At 39.8% G+C, this 19,074-nt stretch overlaps 3 protein-coding genes across 9 annotated transcripts; 1 reads left to right on the forward strand and 2 right to left on the reverse strand.

The window, feature by feature from the left end:
* Window positions 1-2,070: 2,070 nt before the first annotated feature.
* LOC141664508 (uncharacterized) lies at window positions 2,071-2,475 on the reverse strand. The gene has a single exon (XM_074470461.1). The coding sequence runs from the start codon at window positions 2,473-2,475 to the stop codon at window positions 2,071-2,073; it is 405 nt and encodes a 134-aa protein (XP_074326562.1).
* Window positions 2,476-8,772: 6,297 nt separating this feature from the next.
* LOC141666404 (uncharacterized) lies at window positions 8,773-14,126 on the reverse strand. Of its 3 annotated transcripts, XR_012552197.1 has the most exons (3): window positions 13,978-14,126; window positions 11,154-13,234; window positions 8,773-9,624 (listed from the first exon to the last, which is right to left on the reverse strand). XR_012552197.1 is itself a non-coding variant. In XM_074472389.1 (2 exons), exons 1-2 carry the CDS (start codon window positions 14,063-14,065, stop codon window positions 11,325-11,327), a joined length of 1,998 nt encoding a protein of 665 aa, XP_074328490.1. In that variant the 5' UTR covers window positions 14,066-14,126; the 3' UTR covers window positions 10,966-11,324. The 3 variants fall into 3 exon arrangements, 2 of the variants coding, with proteins under 2 accessions (XP_074328490.1, XP_074328491.1); XM_074472389.1 differs by lacking the exon at window positions 8,773-9,624 and having other exon boundaries at window positions 10,966-13,234; XM_074472390.1 differs by lacking the exon at window positions 8,773-9,624 and having other exon boundaries at window positions 10,966-13,234; window positions 13,968-14,106.
* A 660-nt stretch (window positions 14,127-14,786) lies between these two features.
* Window positions 14,787-18,252, forward strand: LOC141664196 (actin-related protein 3-like). Of its 5 annotated transcripts, XM_074470097.1 has the most exons (5): window positions 14,787-15,808; window positions 15,975-16,025; window positions 16,577-16,654; window positions 17,373-17,483; window positions 17,994-18,252. In XM_074470097.1, the coding sequence occupies exons 1-3, from the start codon at window positions 15,668-15,670 to the stop codon at window positions 16,652-16,654; spliced, it is 270 nt and encodes an 89-aa protein (XP_074326198.1). In that variant the 5' UTR covers window positions 14,787-15,667; the 3' UTR covers window positions 17,373-17,483; window positions 17,994-18,252. The 5 variants fall into 5 exon arrangements, 3 of the variants coding, with proteins under 3 accessions (XP_074326198.1, XP_074326199.1, XP_074326197.1); XR_012551877.1 differs by having other exon boundaries at window positions 14,787-14,952; window positions 15,662-15,808; window positions 15,975-17,483; XR_012551878.1 differs by having other exon boundaries at window positions 14,787-14,952; window positions 15,675-15,808; window positions 15,975-17,483.
* The last annotated feature ends 822 nt before the right edge of the window (window positions 18,253-19,074 follow it).

Raw genomic sequence — 19,074 nt, forward strand, 5'->3', positions numbered from 1 at the left:
TTTGTTTTATGTTTTAGTGTCTTCAAGGGAGGCTTTTATTGAGAGGAAGAAGGCCAGGGCGGCCGAGAAGAGGGCCGCGGAGGCGGCGGCGAAGAAGAAGGCTGCTGAAGAGAGAGCTACGCCGAATCCTTCTGAGGAGACGAAGGAGAGGCCCCAGGCTGAGAGGGTCTCGTAGCTTCGCCAAGTCCCGCTTGCTTCGGAAGGCGGCGAAGGGGATGACTTGGAGTTCGTGGGAGAAGGGAACCCTTCTAAGAGGACCCGTAGCCGAGAGGGGGTCGTTCAGTCTTATCTCCCTGGATGGGGTGTGTTGACGTCCGACCACACAGTCTACCCGGCGAGGAAATCTACGAAGGAAGTGACCTCAGACTTATGCCACGACCTTCAGCTCCCTGCCGATCTTGTGACCTTTGCTTCGGCTTCTACGACCAAGGCTTGTACTGAGATTTTGTCCTTCTTGTCCCTGGTACGTATTTAAATTTGTTCATTTTTATCCTTCTGTCGGTTTCTCTTATTCGACTGACATTTATGCCTTGTGTATTTTTGCGCAGGTTGCTCCGGGCTGCAGCCGTGGAGGACAAGGTTAGGGATATGGAGACTCAGATGGCCGAGGTAAAGGAGTTGGAGAAGAGGGCCACGACGGCCGAGCAAGAACTTGAAAGGGTGAAAACCTAGAATGAGGTGATGGATGGTCAGGCCACCGTGCTGAAGGGTGACAAACGCAGGCTGGAGGAGGCCCTCGAGAGGGCGAATAGGAGGATCGCCCACCGAAATATCCAGCTGAAGAATTCCCGCAAGGAGCTTCGGAAGAATAAGAAACAGTTGGACCTGACGGAGGAGCGCTGCTTCCAGTTCAGCGCTGATTATATCTTGGAGAAGGCTCACGACCTTAACTGGGATTATAAGCAGATGCTGGACGATAGCCTGGAGGATCCTATCGGCCGTCCAGCAGTCGAAGCCCCTCCTGTCTCCTCCGAAGAAGACGAAGAGCTCTCGGATGAAGACCCTCAGGCCTATGCTTTCAGCCCCGAGGTGCTTGACATGACTGAAGATGATCTTGTTGTGAAGTCTGCTGTTGGTGTTTCCATGGTCATACCTAACTCCTGCAGTTGCTTCACTCGTTCATATTTTCTACTTGTAAATTTGTTTTTGTAATTGGTACTCTTGCCTTCGGGCTTTTGTAATTTAACTAGCCTTCGGGCTTATATATTTTAATGCATCTTTCATCTTTTTCCAGCATTGTTTTTACTATATCTCTGTATTTTATTGCATCTCCGGCTTTATTTTTTTATTTTTTTTGCCTTAGCAATTTTAACAGTTTTAATCGTATCTTCGGCTTTATCTTTCGCCTTAGCAATTTTCAGAATTTTTGCTTATGGCCTTGCTACTTCTTTCTGCCCCAAGTGTCAAAGGCCGAAGGGAACTTCGGGTTATTGGCACTAAGGAGGGCTTTTGCCGTACGAAGGAATAGGGATGATGATCGTCTTTTGATTGCCACTTGACCTCGTTCCTTCAGTCAATATTGGTACTTGTGAAAAGTAGTTGTTATTAATCCAAAAAGAGGATGGGCTGGTCTTCTTTGGGATCGTTTCTAGACCAGGCCTTCATCGCTCTGTATATGTAGCGAATACATGCATGATCGAGGCCGAGGGACCTGTCTTCTTTGGGATCACCCCTAGACAGGGTTTCCTTCGGTCTTCTTTAATATCGTTATTGTGAACCATAAGGGAAGGACGAAGGAGAAGATCTTATCTCAGGATTGCCCCTAAAGATTCTTCATTCGTCCTTGCCACTTGAATATAAAAAATTAAATAATAATGGTGGAGCGAAGGATGTTTGATTTTCGTAGGATTGCCCCTATATTTTTATTCATTCATCCTTCGTTAAGAAACAAAACAAATGTGTTGGCCGAAGGGTTTATCTTCTTCAGGATCGCCCCTAGATAATACTTCTTTGGCCACTCAGTTTGTATTTAATAAAAAAATGCGACAAAAAGTGCATTCTTATTCATCAATAAACTTCCTTACACTTTTCATATAAAATTCAAAATACAAATTTACTAAAGGAAATTTCTTACTGACAGAATTTTCGAAGGCGACTGACGTGCCAGGTGTTTCTGATTGCTTTGCCTGTTAGCGTTTTAAGCTTGTATGTTCCTGGGCGAACGACTTCAATCACCTTGTATGGCCCTTCCCAGTTCGGCTGAAGCTTCCCTTGTCTTGCTGGCATAGAAGCAGCCAGCTCCCTTAGGACTAGGTCTCCCACTCCGAACGACCTATTCTTAATGCTAGAGTCATAGTGCTGGGCTGCCTGTAGCAAATATTTCATGTTTCTTTGGTGGGCAGCCTCTTTTTCTTCTTCCAACAAGGCCATGTCCGCCCTTAGCCCAAAGCTGTTAGTTTCCATATTGTAGACCTCAGTTCGGTATGATTCCAATCCTACTTCGATCAAAACTAGGGCTTCGGTCCCATAGGCCATCCTGAAAGGAGTTTCCCATGTTGAAGACCTAGGGTCGTTCGGTAAGCCCACAATATCCAAGGGAGTTCTTCCGACCACCTTCCTTTAGCTTCGCCCAACCTCTTTTTTATCCCTTGAAAGATTATTTTATTTGCTGCTTCGATTGCCCCATTCCCTTGCGGGTGGGCGACTGAGCTGAATCTTCGTTCGATTCCGAAGTGGTGTAGAAACCTTCGAAACTTGTTTACAATAAATGAGTCCCATTATCAGAGATGCAAATCTTCAGAATTCCGAATCAGAGAATAATCTGCTCTAGGAAGAACTTCTTTGCAGCTTTTTCAGTTATAACCGACAATGGTCAGGCTTCGGTCCACTTGGTCATGTAGTCGATGGCGATTATGCAGTATTTTGCTTGTTTCGTGCTAGTGGGGAGAATTCCAACTATGTCCACGACCCACATGACGAACAGAATAAGGTTGAGAACTGAAGTCATTTCTTCAGGGGGTTGCTTTGGAACAGTGGCGAACAACTAGCATTATACACACCTCTTAGCATAGTCGATGACATCGGCCTTCAAGGTTGGCCAAAAGAATCCTTGATGAAGGATTTTGAAGGTGAGGGACCGACCAGCCAGGTGCTCTCCACAAATTCCCTCGTGTACCACTTCAAGAGCTTGATGTTGTTCTTTGGAATTTAGGCATCTGAGGAGGGGCTGGCTGACAGACCAGCAGTACATTCTTCCATTGATGATGGTGTAGCTCGATGCTCTTTATTCTACCTTTAGCGCTTCTCTTCTGTCGGGAGTCAGGATGCGCTTCTCCAGAAAGTTTCTTAGTGGGGTCATCCAATTAGCTCCTTGGTGAATTTCCATACATTCATTCTTCTCGATCGAAGGTGTCTTGGCTTCGGTGAGATAGATGGAACTAGTTAGGCTCTATGTCTTAGCCGAAGCTAGCCTAGAAAGGGCGTTTGCCCGTCCATTGTTCTCCCTGCCAATTTGACTTAGCTCAAAAGTTTCAAATGACAGAGAAACATCTTTTACCTTGGTGGCGTAAGCCCTCGTCCGTGGGTCCCTTTGCTCATATTCTCCTGAGAAGTGCATTACTACCAGCATAGAATCGTTGAAGGCCCTCAGGTGCTTCTCCTCAAGTCTTCGTGCCAACTCCATTCTTGTGAGGAGTGCTTCGTACTCTGCTTCATTGTTCATTAGAGGAAAATCGAATCTTATATCCTGACATATCTCAAACCCTTCGGGGCTGGAGAGTATTAAGCCGACCCCACATTTCTTCCCGACGACCGATCCATCTACAAAGAGTTTCCATTTCCCGGGAGTCCGAATGAGCTGTTCCTCCGGGGCGATATCCTGCGGCCCCGAAAATGTGCATTCAACCACAAAGTCAGCTAAGGCTTGGGCTTTAATCTCCGTTCTGGGGATGTATTCAAGATCGAACTCCCCTAGTTCGATGGACCAGGCTACCACTCACCCGGAGGCTTCGGGTCTTGTCAATATTTTCTTCAAAGGTTGACTAGTGATAAATTGAATCGTTCGGCTTCGGAAGTAGTGTCGCAATTTTCGGGAGGCCATAACCAACCCATATGCGAATTTTTCAGCATTGGGGCACCTTATTTCTGCATTTATAAGGACATGAGACACATAGAACACAAGGTGCTGATTGCCTTCATGATTCTTCACGAGAACCGCCCCTAGTTTTCTGTCGGACACAGTTAGGTAAAGCTGGAGGGTTTTCTTCGGATCAGGCCTCATCAAGAGTAGTGCCTTAGTGAGGTACTCTTTCACTTCTTCGAATACCTTATGACATTCAGGCCCCCACTCAAAATTCTTTGACCCCTTAAGTACGGCGAAGAATGGGAGCGCCTTCTCGGCTGATCTGGAGATGAAGCGCCGAAGGGCGGCAAGCTGGCCGGTCAACTTTTGGATGTCTCTGATGCTTTTAGGGGCTTCCATGTTAATAACTGCCTCGATCTTCTCAGGGTTCGCCTCTATCCCCCGGGCGCTGACCATATAGCCCAGGAATTTGCCACTAGACACTCCGAAGGTGCATTTGTTCGGATTGATTCTCATGTTATTTCTTCGGAGCGTCTCAAAGCATTCTTTCAAGTCTTCGACGTGATCTTGAACAATGACTTTACAATCATGTCGTTCACATACGCTTCCATGTTCCGGTCGATCTGCTCCTTAAAGACTTTGTCCACCATCCACTAGAATGTGGCTCCAGCATTCTTGAGTCTGAAAGGGCATTTTAATATAAGCATAAGTCCCCTTCAGAGTTATGAACGCTGTCTTGGGCACATCCTTGTCATTCATAGCGATTTGATGATAGCCAGAAAAAGCATCCAAAAAACTAAGTACCTGGTAGCCAGCCGTTGCGTCTATCAGCTGATCGATGTTGGGCAGGGGGTAGTGGTCCTTCAGACATGCCTTATTGAGGTCCGTCTAATCTACGCACATCCTCCACTTCCCGTTCGATTATTTGACAACCACCACATTGACTAACCAGTTTGGGTATTCAATTTCCTCTATGAACTTGGCCTCCAACAGTTTTTCTACTTCGGCTTTTATTACCTTCTGTCGTTCGACTGCGAATGTTCTCTTCTTCTGCTTCACCGATTTGGCCTCGGGCTGTACGTTCAAGCAGTGCTTAGCCGTCTTGGGATCCAAACTGGGCATGTCTTCCGGCCCCCAGGCGAACACATCATGGTATTGCCGAATTACAGCTATCACCTTCTCCTTCAGATCTGATCCATATTTTTCCCTATCCGAACCATTTTTCCCGAATGGCCTGCGTACAGCTCTACCTCTTCGGTTTCTGCCGCGGGTTCGGCGATCGGACTTGAAAGATCTGCCCCAAACTTTTCTAACTCAATATTCAGTGTTTCTCTGCTTCCCCTGGGCTCTGCTTCGGCCCTTTTTCTTTTCCTGGTTTCGTGCGACCTCTCATATTCTTGATCTTTTTCCAGGTCTTCCAGCATTATAATTCGGGCAGTTTTTTGATCGCCCCTCATTTCTCCTACCCCTTTCTCAGTTGGAAACTTGAGTTTGGGGTGGGGTATAGATTCCACTACTTCAAAGGTTGACAAAACGGGTCTTCCGAATATTGTATTGTGTGGACTCTCAATCCGAACCACATAAAACTTCATCGGCTTTTCAACAGTATACAGAAGTTTGCCCAGGAGGACGGGAAGAGTGATTGTTCCCTCAAACTATATGGGGTGTCCTCCGATGGCATAAAGAGGAGCCTCATTATAGGGCTCCAACTGTTCTCCAACCAAGTTCATCTTGCAGTAGGTCTTGTGGAACAGTATGTTGGCCGAACTTCCGGTATCTACCATCACCTTCCATATTTTATTCTGCTCGATGATGGGGTTAATGATGAGGGAGTCTTCGTGCGGATGAATACGTCCTCGTAGTCTTCAGTGGTGAATGTCATGGGAATGTGAGGCTTCGCCTGACCGAACTGATAGAGATTGTACACTTGTCGGGCATAATTTTTCTTTGCTGTCTTGCTCTTCGGCTTCTGCTTCCGCCTCTTGGTTTTCCTTCGATCTCAGTCTGTCCCTCAGATCTCGGACGAACTGATTAAGTTTGCCTTCTTTGATCATTCGCTCAATTAGCTTTTTGAGGTGATAGCATTCATCAGTATTATGCCCATTTGTCCCTATGATAGTCGCAGTATTTGTCGGGGTTCTTCTTATGATTGAGGACCTTCATCTTGGCCGGCCGAACGAACCCAGGCTTGCCCTTGATTTCATGGAGAATCTTGGAGATTGGCGCATTCAAAGGAGTGAATACGGCCGAATCTTTATCTCGGCACCGTTCGACCCCGCGATCCGTCTATTTTCTTCCTTCTTTTCTACCATCCATTCGGTCAGAGCCTGATCTTGAGCTTTCGTATCTGTCAGCTCGCTTCGATCGGTCATCCCTTCGGGGGTCCTTATATCCCCCAATAATTTCCATTTTTCGGCGAATGTTCTCGCCCCTCACATATATATCATTGAGGGATTTTGGGGGAAAATCTTAAAGAGAGGAGCGAAGCTTTTTACATTTGTAGGGGTCCAGCTCCGCCGTCAAGAAGCCCATTGCTTTGACCTTGTCCAGATTAGTGATCATTCCAGCTTCTTCTTTAAACCGAGCGAGATAATTCCCCAACTCCTCGTTCTCCCTTTGTCTGCAGTGGACCAGGGCTTCAGTATCCTTCGCCTTCCAGCACAGGTGCGAGTAGTATTCAGAAAATTTCTTTTCAGTTGCTCGTAAGACCCGACGGACCTAGGTTTAAGGTAATTGTACCACATCGAGGTTGATACCTTCAGATAGATCTTGAACATTTTGCAGAGCATGATATCATTGTGCCCCATCCCAATCATCAGCAATTCGTACTTTTCGCAGTGGTCCTCAGGATCTCCCTTTCCGCTAAACTCACTCATATTAGGGAACTGCCTCTCTTCGCCTGGAGGGGGATGATACTGTTCAATTTCTTCTGTCACGATCGGCTCTCGGTCAGCCCTCCTATCACCGAATAAGGCCTTTTCTAGGCGAGTGAGCCTGAGTCGGGAACCATCGGGCTCTTCGTCCGAATCAGATGAAAAGGGTTGCTTCGTCCTCTTTCTTCGGGGATGCGAATCAGAGTCAGACTCATTTTCTTCGTCATGCAGCCTAGGGTCCTTCTTGTGCTTATTCGTCCTTTCTGGCTCGTCAGCCCGCAACGCTTCACGTAAAGCTTTTTCTTGCAACTCAATTTCTTCTCTTTGCAGCTGTAGGGCCTTCAGCCGTAACACATCAGTCTCTCTTCGTTTTGCGCAGGCCTCTGCCTCTTTTTCCATCTGGTCATTTTTGACCTTGCCCTTCTTCACAGCCTTTTCCGCCCGGATCTTTAGGAGCAAGGCTTCTTCCTCAGGGGTGAATGTGATGACTCCATCGGCGTCCACCAGGGTGGCCGGCTGCCCCTTTTCGGTAAAACTTGGTGGTGGTGAATGCTCATGAATTATTTCTGTCATTGTTTCAATATCTCGTCTTGTGATTCTCGTAATTCCTACAGACGGCGCCAAATGTTACGCCCAGAATTCCTTCAGAAGGATGAACAGGCTTCGGCCTCCGTGATGATGCCTTCGACCTTCACCTGAAAGTGAAGAGAATACGAGGGATTGTTCCCCCGATTCACCTCCGGTGTGAGAATAAGAACCTGGTTGTAAAGTGGGTAGAAAATACAAGAAAAGTAGAGTGCTGAGAGAATCAGTGTGTGTATTTCTTACTTTCCAAGGGATTTTATACCCATATCTGCTATAAATGTTCTTTCGTTACTCATCATTAAGGATGGAGTGAAAAATGGGCGTTACACCTCTTTGTTTCCAACGGTTTGGAATGCGAAGTGAGCCACATCCCGTGGCCTTCCGTGGGCCTTCGGCTCATGGGCCTGATGGACCTTCGGCCCAATAATGCAGCTGTCAGATGGGCCTTCGTTCAGTGGGCCGTCTTAGCCAACAAAAATATTTTTACAAGATAACGTGATATAGGTGAAAGTGAGTATTGTATACCCAATTTTTATACCTCTAAATTTTCTTATTAAAATTTAGATGTATTGTTTACTTGATGCGTTATACAAACAAATCAAATTTTGGTTGTCAACAATAATTGAATCGGAGCCAGGAACATGAGACGAAAAGAGATAAACCCTTGACCCAGTAAAGTTGATATCCAATTATCCATAAATATGAAAATAAAATGTGTGATTAATAAGGATAGTTAATAATTATCATTACTGAAAATATTGTGCTGGTAGAATGAAAACATGAATGCCCATTTTCTTGAGAGCCGTATTGATTTACCACTAAGATGAAAACCAAGTAACTTGGCAAAAAGTTAAAAAGTTAAAACCGAGTAAACTTCCATAAATTTCACATTTTTTATATAACATGCCCTCTTTCTTTTTCTTATTCCCAGGTTCATCTTTTACATTTTTCTCAATTCACCACATTAACAGAAAACAAAAGACTGCAGGAAAAATGATGCTAGCCATTGGACTAACACGCTTCAAAGCCAATCACCATTCTAAAGCCCTTTGGTGATCAACAATCTTGCTCAGAACAATTGTAGAACATTATAGTTGACAAGCAAGCAAGTTCACAAATCAGCATCAAATCCAAAATTCCACTCTAACACTACATGCATGATACATATATTCATCCTAGCGCCATCAAGATGACACAATTCAACAATGCAGCTAAAGTTGAAACAAATACTGGATACTGTATTTCTATTAAAAAGGGCGAGTCTGAATAACATTGTGGCTGTGGAGAAGCAAAAAACTCCAAATACAAAGATTACATTTCTCGGTTAATGATACAAATATGACGTCTGCATGAAGCTGCATCGACAGATCACTCCATAACATACTTCAACTTCTTTCAAACACAGTAATTACAATGTAATACCATGCCCGAAAGAAGATCATAAATCTTCTTCTAAAAAATAAAGATTATCAGATGAAGTACAAAATGTTGTGCTTGTATACTCCACCTCAATCCACCTCAACTACAGGCGGATAGAATACATCACCAAATATTCCTAGATTATGGTACAGGGGGGAACTTGAATGATTATATCACCAAGGCTAAAAATACAGAGAACAGTCTGATTCAGCACCAGCCATGGCTCCATCCAGCTTTACAAGTACTAAATAAAAACTTTCAGTCTTGACATACAGACAGATAGACAGGCATGCATGCAACCCTTAACAAAACTAGAGCCCTACAAATTACAATATACAAGCAGGTTACATCCAAAAAAATATAACCTACAGGGAAATGAACAGCCATAAGAGGCGATGCTCATACTACATGCCTACCCGACCCCATTAAAAAATTAACAAGTTAGAAGACAATCACCATTACAACACACTCACAAAAAAGGAGATGAGCCGGATTACATTTTTTGAATCTAATATAAACAACTATGAACTACAAAAATTGGTGCTCTATATGCAGATTGATGGTCTCTTTCTAGACATAGTTTTGAAGGAACATAGAATTTTAGTTCTCCCCAATTAAAAAAGATAATCAATCTCATATATGCTGCTTTGGCAGACCACAACCAATTTCAGAACCACCCAAGGAAAGCAGCAAATTTAGCACACCTTTCTCCAGATAACCACATGGCTGATTCATTAGAAAAACAAAAGGTTACTCATTCTCAAATAACCAGTTATTACTTAGCAAAAATAACCAGTTATTCCTTCTCAACAAAAGAGGTAAATTACAAGGGGTTACTTTATTGTCATAGATTATCAAGCTCCCTAGACATATAAACTTTTTCCTAATTGCCAAATAACTATGCAAACTTGTAGAACTATGCATTTGACCATTACTAATATGACTGACTCTCACTCAGTGCTCCCTTACCATGTTCCTAGATAGTCAAATGAATAAAAAAGAATTTTATCGCACATCAGATGATGGCATGTGGGAAATATAACATATAATAGAGGTGAGATTTTAACTAGAAGGTTAACAAATCCTCCAAAAAAACACATTAGACATTTATGATTTCTCAAATAGAGGTGAGATTTTAACAAGAAGGTTAACAAATCCTCCAAAAAAACACATTAGACATTTATGATTTCTCATTCAAATTGTAAATTCTTATTTAGTCAAGTTTGAGGGACAAAACTATAGACATATTCATGCATGCTTTAAAAGTTAATCCCTGTAGGAAATAGAACATTTAAGAGAGGTGAAATGATAACTAAAATGTTAACAAATCCTCCCAAAAAAACTAGATATTTATAACTTCTCATTCAAATTGCAAATTCTTATTTAAACAAATTTGAGGGACGAAACTATATAGATAGGGAGTATGCATGCATTTACAGTTAATCTCATGCCCTAAGAAAATTAATAAAAACAAAATACCTAATAGACAACTTCTGTGGTACGCTCAATATAGACAAGTATGCAAATAGTACTGTTATCCTATCAACATCCAATTATCCGTGACTAAAATTTGATAACAAAAGAGATGTTTAACACGGTCATGTGGGATCAATGTCAGTTTGACAAAGAGGGTTTTTATTTTACGTAAAAAGGTTTCACATAATTTATAAGTAGAATAAATTTTCACATAGAATAGAAGCAAGTTATGCCAGCTAAAATGTTTGCATTATTGTATCATACACACACAATGGCATGCATTAATGAAAACAATGATTATTGAGACCAAAAAAACATAAAATATGGAAACCCATTAAGTGGCATTGAAGATTTAATGAAAATAAATCACCAATAAAATCTAACATCCATAAAGAGAAGTAAAGATACGGAAATATCAGAAATAAAATGTGCAAACCCACTAACATCAATGAAGATCATAAATAAACCTGGCATCAATAAAGAGAAGTAAATAACAGAACTAGCGCAGACATATACAAGATTACGACCCAATTATATCAAGTTTGGCAAAACCCATGCTTTTATATCCACAAAATAGAAGATCAGGCAGAATTGGTTTTTACCTATTTAGATAGGTTACTATAAGTTTAATATTCATAAACAATTAATTACGGAACACTACCATTGTCACCAAAGTATATGACCAACACACAAATATTTAGGTGGTTCAGTCTGTAGAGAGCTGAAAGGAAAGAAATAGATAACTATTCTTGCCTCCAACCCAAAACACTGAAACTTACTTTTTCAACTTCAACTTGCAGGCTGTGCCATCATCAATCAGAAAATAGGCAGCTGTAGATGCATCAGGCATCTGGCGATGGGTATTAAAAACATAAATATCATATAAACTCCTATGGGGGATGGGGGTTTTTTTGGGGGGGAGGGTGGTGTCAGAAACTTCAGTCTAACTGCTAGCGTCTCCGTCTTCCATAATCTGCATCTCTCGATCGAGAGCGAGACCTGTAATCCTCTTCTGGCATCGTGCGAGATCTGCTCCGAGATCTTGATGAAGTATGTCCACGATCCCAATCATCCACGTAACCAACGTCACGATCTTTCTTCCGACGGTTACGATGATCATCCTTTTCATCCCTGTACCGGTGCACCCTATCGTATCTGTCCCTATCCCGATCCCTCTCATCATGGCGCCTCTTGTCAAATTTTCCTGACCATTCACGGTCAGAGGCTCGTTCCTTCTCATGTGAAGCAGCATTTGATCTGGCACCTTTACCATTACCGGAGTCGCCATACCCATACTCTTCGTCACCATCTTCGCCACCATAACTTGACTCTCTTGTCCTTGGGCCATGTTCCTCCCCTCTCCATCCACCCATGTTTGCATCATGCCACATCCCCGCATGAGGTGGTCCATCCATCCCAGGGTTCCCCATCATCCCGATTCCATTAGCAGCCATTCCTCTGCCAAAAAATGACGGGTTTACATGAGGAGACACACCAGCAAGTCCCATAGCATTAACATTGGGGAAAGGAGGAATCATCCCAGGAAAAGCAGGACCTGGAAAGCCTCCATAACCGGATCCTCGTCCCATGTAAGTTGGATCAAATCCTGTACCCATCATACCCTGAGGATGCATAAAAGCACCTGGAGGCCCGCCAAAAGGAGCTCCACCAATGCCGGGCCCATAACCTCCCCCATTTGCAACATTTCCAACCCCAGGGGAATTTCCGACCATGTTCTTTGGTCCAATAGTGCCTCCTCTTCCCCTCATATTCCCAGCCCCTCTATTGACTGTTCCCTGTCCTCGTGCCCAACCGCCTCTTCCAAAACCACGCCCTGAATCTCCACTGGGATAGGTTGTTCCACCACCTCGTCCGGCACCATCATTCATAGGCCTCCTTCCCAGCTGCTGAGGCTGAGTCTGGACATGAGATTTATTACTCATCTGTCTCATAGCTTGTGGAGAAGCAAATGCCACTACACAAGCTCGTCCATTGAATATGTGACCATACATGCCTTCTTTGCAGGCAGCAGCAGCAGTTGAGTCATAAAATTCAACCTGGCAGTAGCCTTTGGATTTACCACTAGCTTTCTCATCGAAGAACTTAATCTCCTTAACCCTCCCATAGTAAGATGCTGCTCTCTCGATATCTACATCAGTAGTCCACCAATGTAATTCTCCCACATAGAGCATGGTAGCACCATTAGCAGCGGGTGGCCTAACCAGATTATCATTGGCATTTGGGCGGTTCATATTCACGTGAACATTCATTTGACTAGATGGAATCTGTGAAACACCTCTTTGGGCTCCTGTATTACGATTTAGCAACGGCATAAACTCATTCTCGACTTTACTTGAAAAATTAACAGAGTGAACTCCAGTTTTCTGTGCAACAGATGAAGAGCCGCGAAACCCCGAATTCAGTCCTTGAGTGTCATGAGTCATACTTAGACCACTGGTTTTTCCTAGAACATTCATTACTCCCGAATCCGGTTCAATCTCTGCAGCGAGTCGTTCCTTGGCCTGAGAAAACCCCGAATTTATATACTTTCCATCAGTTGGTACTCCATGGATGTTTAACTCGTTTATCACCAATTTTTCTGTAGTAGGTTCAGGAGCAGTAGTTTTCTGTGTATGGAAGGCCCTACTCATTAAACCAGCCGATGGACCCGGCACCTCAGATTTCGGAAGCTGAAGGAAACCTTCTCCAACATTAACATCATTGTAAAGATCATCGTACTCGTCATCTTCACCTATCATTTCATCCTCTGCAAGTGCAGAAATTGCTCCGCCTCCATGATATGTTATTTTCTGAGATCCTCCATATACCTCTTCTTGATAAGCCATGGGGTCCATTTTCACTGAATTCAGATTAAAAAAAGTGAGAAATATCGAAAACCGACTGACCAGAATACGACAAAAATAACCAACTTAACTTGTCAGAATACGACAAAAACAACAACAAACAAAATAATTAACTAAAGTATGGAAAAAACCGTAACTATACACCATAATGTCCTAATTCTACAGTCAGCACCTGGCGGGGAAACATCAAAGCTATGACGCACGAAATTTCCCTTCACACGATCACAATCATGCCGCAAAAACAATTAAGTCAGTTTCAGCAATCCAAAGCTAAGCTTTATTACTTTCTTGTTAAATACTAACTGTCATCTTAACTTTTAACACGATCATCAGTTCCCAAGGAAACAAATTCTTACACATCGAAAAATTAAATCACCATAGCGTAAATGAGCACAACACAAACCAAGAAACAACCCACAATTTGCCACACCAACAAACACATAGAAACCCTAAGCATCCCAAAAATCAAAGATCTAGCTCATACAGAAAGTAAACTTTTTTGCAGAACATATATAAACCCTCACACACAACAATTCAACACACACACACAAAGCTCAATTAAGGCCTTATAACATAAACAACAGTACCATGACTTTCATCATCATAAAATCATCATCAAAACATCATCAATTCAGCATGAAAATGTAAAATAAAAAATACCCACATCATAATTTCACATAAAGTAGACACAATTGTGAAAAAGATCAAATTTTGAATTAAAAAAGTTACCGAGATATACCAAGGCCGTAAATGAAGAAGTGAAAAAGGGGGCAGAAAAGCTGTACGATTATGTATACGTTGTGTGTATTTATGTAGTATATATACATACATGGATGTATGTATAGTTTCCTGTTTTCTTCTTCTTCTTCCACGAACTGGCAAGTTAAGTCTTCTTTTTTTCCCGAGTAAATTAAATATATACACGGATGTATGGCCGTAAAAATCGGGAATCGTTGAACATCGATCGAATTATCGATTTAGGAAGGATTAATCGAAATGAAAAATGAATATATTAAAATAAATAATTATATATTTAATATATTATTATAATTATATTAGTTATTTATTAACAAATATATATTTATTATATTATATTTAATTTATTACAGTATTTTAATTTTAATAAATAATTTTATATACTCCAATAAAAAAAATCTTAAGAATTAATCAAATTTCAAAAATTAAATCGGTCGAATACTTTACAGTGAATTAATTGGGGATTAATCTGTTGAATCGAGGATTTTTAGAATATTGGATGTATCTATAAATTTTAGATGATTTTTTTGTATAATTAAATAATTATGTTGATTATTTACCGAGTTCAAGTGGTAATTCCGGGTTTCACTTCATGTTAATACTTGTAACGGGTTAATTTGGAATTAAGCTCTAATCACCTCTAGGTTGATATGAATTATTTTTTCTCGTTACACAATATTTTATCTTTGTAAATCGAGTTGTGAATTGGATGATTACGATTGAAACAAATGATAAAATCAATACAACATAAATGGTTTTCGGCAACACCCAAAAACGGTGTTGGTAAAATAATGTTACCTTATGTGGTAAAAAATTAAATAAGAGGATGTATGGCAACATCATATTAGAAAGTTGCCTTGTATGTTGCCGTAATCTCTTCCCGTAGTTTCACTCGGTTCAATCTCTTTGGCGTAGCTTGGCTTCTTTCCACTTTCTTTCCATAGCTCCATTCATTATTGTAAGATATATGTTTTCGCAAATTATAAACACTAATTATGGGATTTTATACATCCTAATTTTGTGTATTTTAATTTGTTGATTTCTAATTTTTAAGGGGTTTATAAACCCTAAATTAAAGGTATATTTGTATATGTGTAACTTTTGGGGGTTTTGAATGCATATATGCGTATATAGATTTTTAGCCTATTTTTAATCCACTTGTTTATGCCCTGTTTTTATGGCTCCTGTTTTATATGATTTATTAGTTGAGGATATCTAGTATATGAAATATCTATATTAGGTGTATGTGATTTACCTGTTATTATGTGTATCAGTTTCGAATTTGTTTCAAGTCACGATAATGTATAAAATATTATCCGGTTTGATGAAAGACTAAATTGACCAAGAATTACTAGGACTAGATTAATAACTTGTATTTTTGGAAATGTGTTGGTGTTGTTGCTGTTTTGGTGTTTGGGAAAGAGGTTGGTCTTAATAGCACATTATGGTCATATTAAGAGGGGTGTAGTAAAATATCATTTTAAAACACTGTGAAGTATAACAAAGGTTTGAACTTCCTATTTTTGAAAGAGAGGTAGATGAGAGTGGTAGTATGAATAAGTATGCGCTTGATGATATGCATCTGAGTCGGATTAGTTCAAGTTCATGAATGTTTTATCGTTTTTCTGTTTTTTCTTTGTATATTAACATAAAAATACACTTTTCAGTGTGAGATGACAGGAGTATTAGTAGATGTTGGTGATGGGGCTACCCATATTGTACATGTTGCAGATGGTTATTTTATTGGCAGTAGCATTAGGTCAATTCCTCTTTTAGGGAAAGATGTGACTCTATTTATTCAGCAACTCATGCGGGTACTTAATCTAAAATTCTGTCTTTGAGTTACTTTCAATATTATTTTGAACCTTAAGTAGAGTATTCCTAAAGGCAGAGTGATCAAATACGGATGAAATTATTCTTGACTTTAACGTAAATATAGTAGTTCTTTTTGAGTATTCATTTTGACACACTCTTATGCAGGAAAGAGGGGAGCATATTCCTTCTGAAGATTCTCTTAAAGTAGCTCGAAAGGTAAAGGAATCTTATTTTTACACTTGCTCTGATATTGTCAAGGTTACCTTTTGTAACTCTCTAGCTGAAAAAAACAAAGACTTGTGAATTGTAAATATAAATACATCTTTCATTGTGCCTGTATTTCATGCATGCTACGTTGAATGGAGTTAAAAAGATATTTTATGTTGGCTTTAAGATTCTGAATATTTCTCTTGCAAGTTTTAAAACCTAATTTAAGTACATGGAGGTTGAAAGCAATGTGGCTAAGAGAAGGAAATTGAATAGATTCCCTTCCTCAATTCAAGTATGAAATCGTTCGTCTTCAAGAATTAAGAGAGCCAAGTTCAGTAGTAGGGGCTGTCGTGTTAAAAGTAGTATCCACAACAGTAGAGCGAAACCAAAGATGGTCGATAATAGTTTTTAAGCAAAGTACCTCTTGACGTCTTTCATGATATCCTCAAGTTCCTTTCGTCTGATGTAGGAAGATCCTATAATATAAATGTGCATGTATTTGAAATCCTTATTTTTTTGTATTTGAGGTTAACATATTTATGGTGGAAAAATTGCAGGATCTTATTGCATGCTCACAAGTCTGTAGATATCTCAGCTTTGTTGCTTCTGATGAAACCCTGTGGCGTCACTTTTGAGTAATCAATTTAATTTGTTTATTTCTTACTCCAGCTAAACAGCTATTGTCTTGATGCCTAGCTTTCAAGTAACATACACTTATTTTTAACACTATTTAACTTGTCCTGTAGTTTTTGAGGTAACAGTTGAGAATGCATATGTTTGTTTAGCTTCTTCCTCCTAAAAACACTCAGAAACACAAGAGAGTTACTTAGCTTATTACCCCTCTCTTCCTCTAATTGTAAACCTGCTATTTTAATTTTCTCCCTTCTAAAACTTGGAAACATGCAGTTAAGGTATCGATCATATGAACAAATTGCGATATTTAATCATGTACCTAACAAGTTTCATCAGGGATTTAGTTCAAAAATTTTAAGTTCTATATCCTTAGTTTAGATAATTTGAGGTAACATTGAAGCGATGATATTGATCCACTGCCGTGTTTGCATTGCTGAAGTCCAAAATCTTGCCTGAACAAACAATCTATATCAAACACAACCTGATATACACTATACTAACTCTACAAATTTGCCAATCTCCAGCTTTTTGAGTGTCTAATTTGGTTAATATTGCTATGTTGAGATTCCAGAATCAGAATGAAAGGTCATGTGTGCGGGAACAACCATGTCTGTTTCGACAGTTCTGGATGACCATCATATCCCAGTTGACCTTTAGTGCTTACTTTATAGTACATTTGATTATGATTAATTTAAAATAATTATTATATTTGGTCTACAGCGTGATGAAGAAGAAACGATTTAGTATATCAAGAATTGTCCATCTGAATGCAAAGAGTATTACATCCAAATGCACATCCCAAAAAGATGCCAAGCTCCTATACCTTCTCAGGTAATTAACGTCTACTCCATCTTTGTCACTTTTTACATTTTCCCAGCAGTGAGCGATTCTGTGTATACTCTCTAGTTTTGAGCTTGTATCAATTTATGGACCCTGGATTGTATTTAAGATCCTATGATTGTTATGCAATGAGAGGTGACACTTCTATGTGATTGCTATGCAATGAGAGGTGACACAGTGAAATTTAGTAAAGGAAGAATTACTCTCTCAAATATTGACTCTCTAATGACATGCGATTCGGAGCTTATCGTATTCACTGGCATGTGCTGGCAATAACCTCACAATGTAGAGAGTAAACTATTTTGAAGGGGAAGAATGTACCTGATATATGTTTTATCCATGGTTATTTAGAAAATAGAAAATATATTTGTGGGTATGCACACTTACTCTTATTAAGTGTCTCTAACTGTCTCTTACTAAAATTTATATGTTTTAGGATGAAGTTTTGTTAAGAATTATGATTTTAACTGATGCCTTCAATTTTTCCCCGATCATTCTCAGATAAGAGCTCTAAAGTCGGCAACCAAGGAATTAAAAAGAATGATGAAGACTGTGAAGATTCAAGATATTAATCTTTTGAACTTAGAGTTTTACAATATTGTATATAAACCCTGTATTAAATTTAGGTTGGTATTGTTATATAAGTTTGAGGTCAAACTTCCTACGTGGAAGCTCTTTATTGACGTATGTATGCTAGATTTAAAATTGATTTGCATTTGGTTATGTATATTTGCGATGAATATTGATTAATATTGGTATATTCGTTAAGGATTTTTTTTTTTTAAAATTATTACAAAAAATGTTGGCTTTACTTGTAAAAAAATGTTGCTAAAACTTTAATAGTGTTAACTTGTTTGTGTTGCTATAATATGATTAGGTGTTGGAAAAAATAAGAAATGTTAATCAACTGGGTTGTTATAGATGGAAAGAGATTTTGCAATACGATTTAAGACAATACCCTGCACCTGTTGCTATTGACTAGAGAGTGTTGTTATAGAGGTAAAGCCACACCAGTGCTGGTGTTGCTATTAAGTAAAAAATGTCGCCATAAGAACCTAAAACAACATAATATCAATGTTGGCATAATTTTCTAAAATGTGTTGGCATAATATCAAAGGCCACATGCAAATTTTCAACACCCTCAAAATGGACAAAAATGTTGCCTTATATCTTATGACTATATTTTTCAGCATTTTTAATATTTTTTTTCGATGTTGTTGAAGGCCATTTATGTGGTAGTGAATTTTAGATTATTCAGAATGCCAGCTTATATTTATTATTCACTTTATAAGAAAAAGATTTGTTCCATTAAATAAAGAGATAATAGTTATTTTAAGGGAACTGATAGCTGGTGGTTGGTAGATACAATTTGACATTGAAACTATGATCTGAAACTAATCTGTATCATTAATTGAGATGGATAACAACTAAATTTTCACCCGCCTGATTGAATCACTAACTGTAGTTGTGTTGAGATAGATAACAACTAAATTGTCACCGTTTGGATAAGTGATCAAAATTTATGTAAAAAAGGAATGATCAAATATAATGTTGTGGAGAATATGACCGTAAATTATAAATT

Source organism: Apium graveolens, chromosome 6, assembly GCF_009905375.1.
Source record: "Apium graveolens cultivar Ventura chromosome 6, ASM990537v1, whole genome shotgun sequence".
Taxonomy (NCBI): Eukaryota; Viridiplantae; Streptophyta; class Magnoliopsida; order Apiales; family Apiaceae; genus Apium; species Apium graveolens.

Excerpts from the sequence above, each read along its gene's own strand:
- LOC141664508 (XM_074470461.1), bottom strand. The coding sequence starts at position 2,475 with ATGGCCTATGGGACCGAAGCCCTAGTTTTGATCGAAGTAGGATTGGAA.
- LOC141666404 (XM_074472389.1), bottom strand. The coding sequence starts at position 14,065 with ATGTATATATACTACATAAATACACACAACGTATACATAATCGTACAG. Across the intron at positions 13,235-13,977 it reads CTTCTTCATTTACGGCCTTG|TGAAAATGGACCCCATGGCT; the intron begins GTATATCTCGGT and ends ATCTGAATTCAG.
- LOC141664196 (XM_074470096.1), top strand. The coding sequence starts at position 15,668 with ATGACAGGAGTATTAGTAGATGTTGGTGATGGGGCTACCCATATTGTA. Across the intron at positions 15,809-15,974 it reads TTATTCAGCAACTCATGCGG|GAAAGAGGGGAGCATATTCC; the intron begins GTACTTAATCTA and ends ACTCTTATGCAG. Across the intron at positions 16,026-16,576 it reads CTCTTAAAGTAGCTCGAAAG|GATCTTATTGCATGCTCACA; the intron begins GTAAAGGAATCT and ends GAAAAATTGCAG.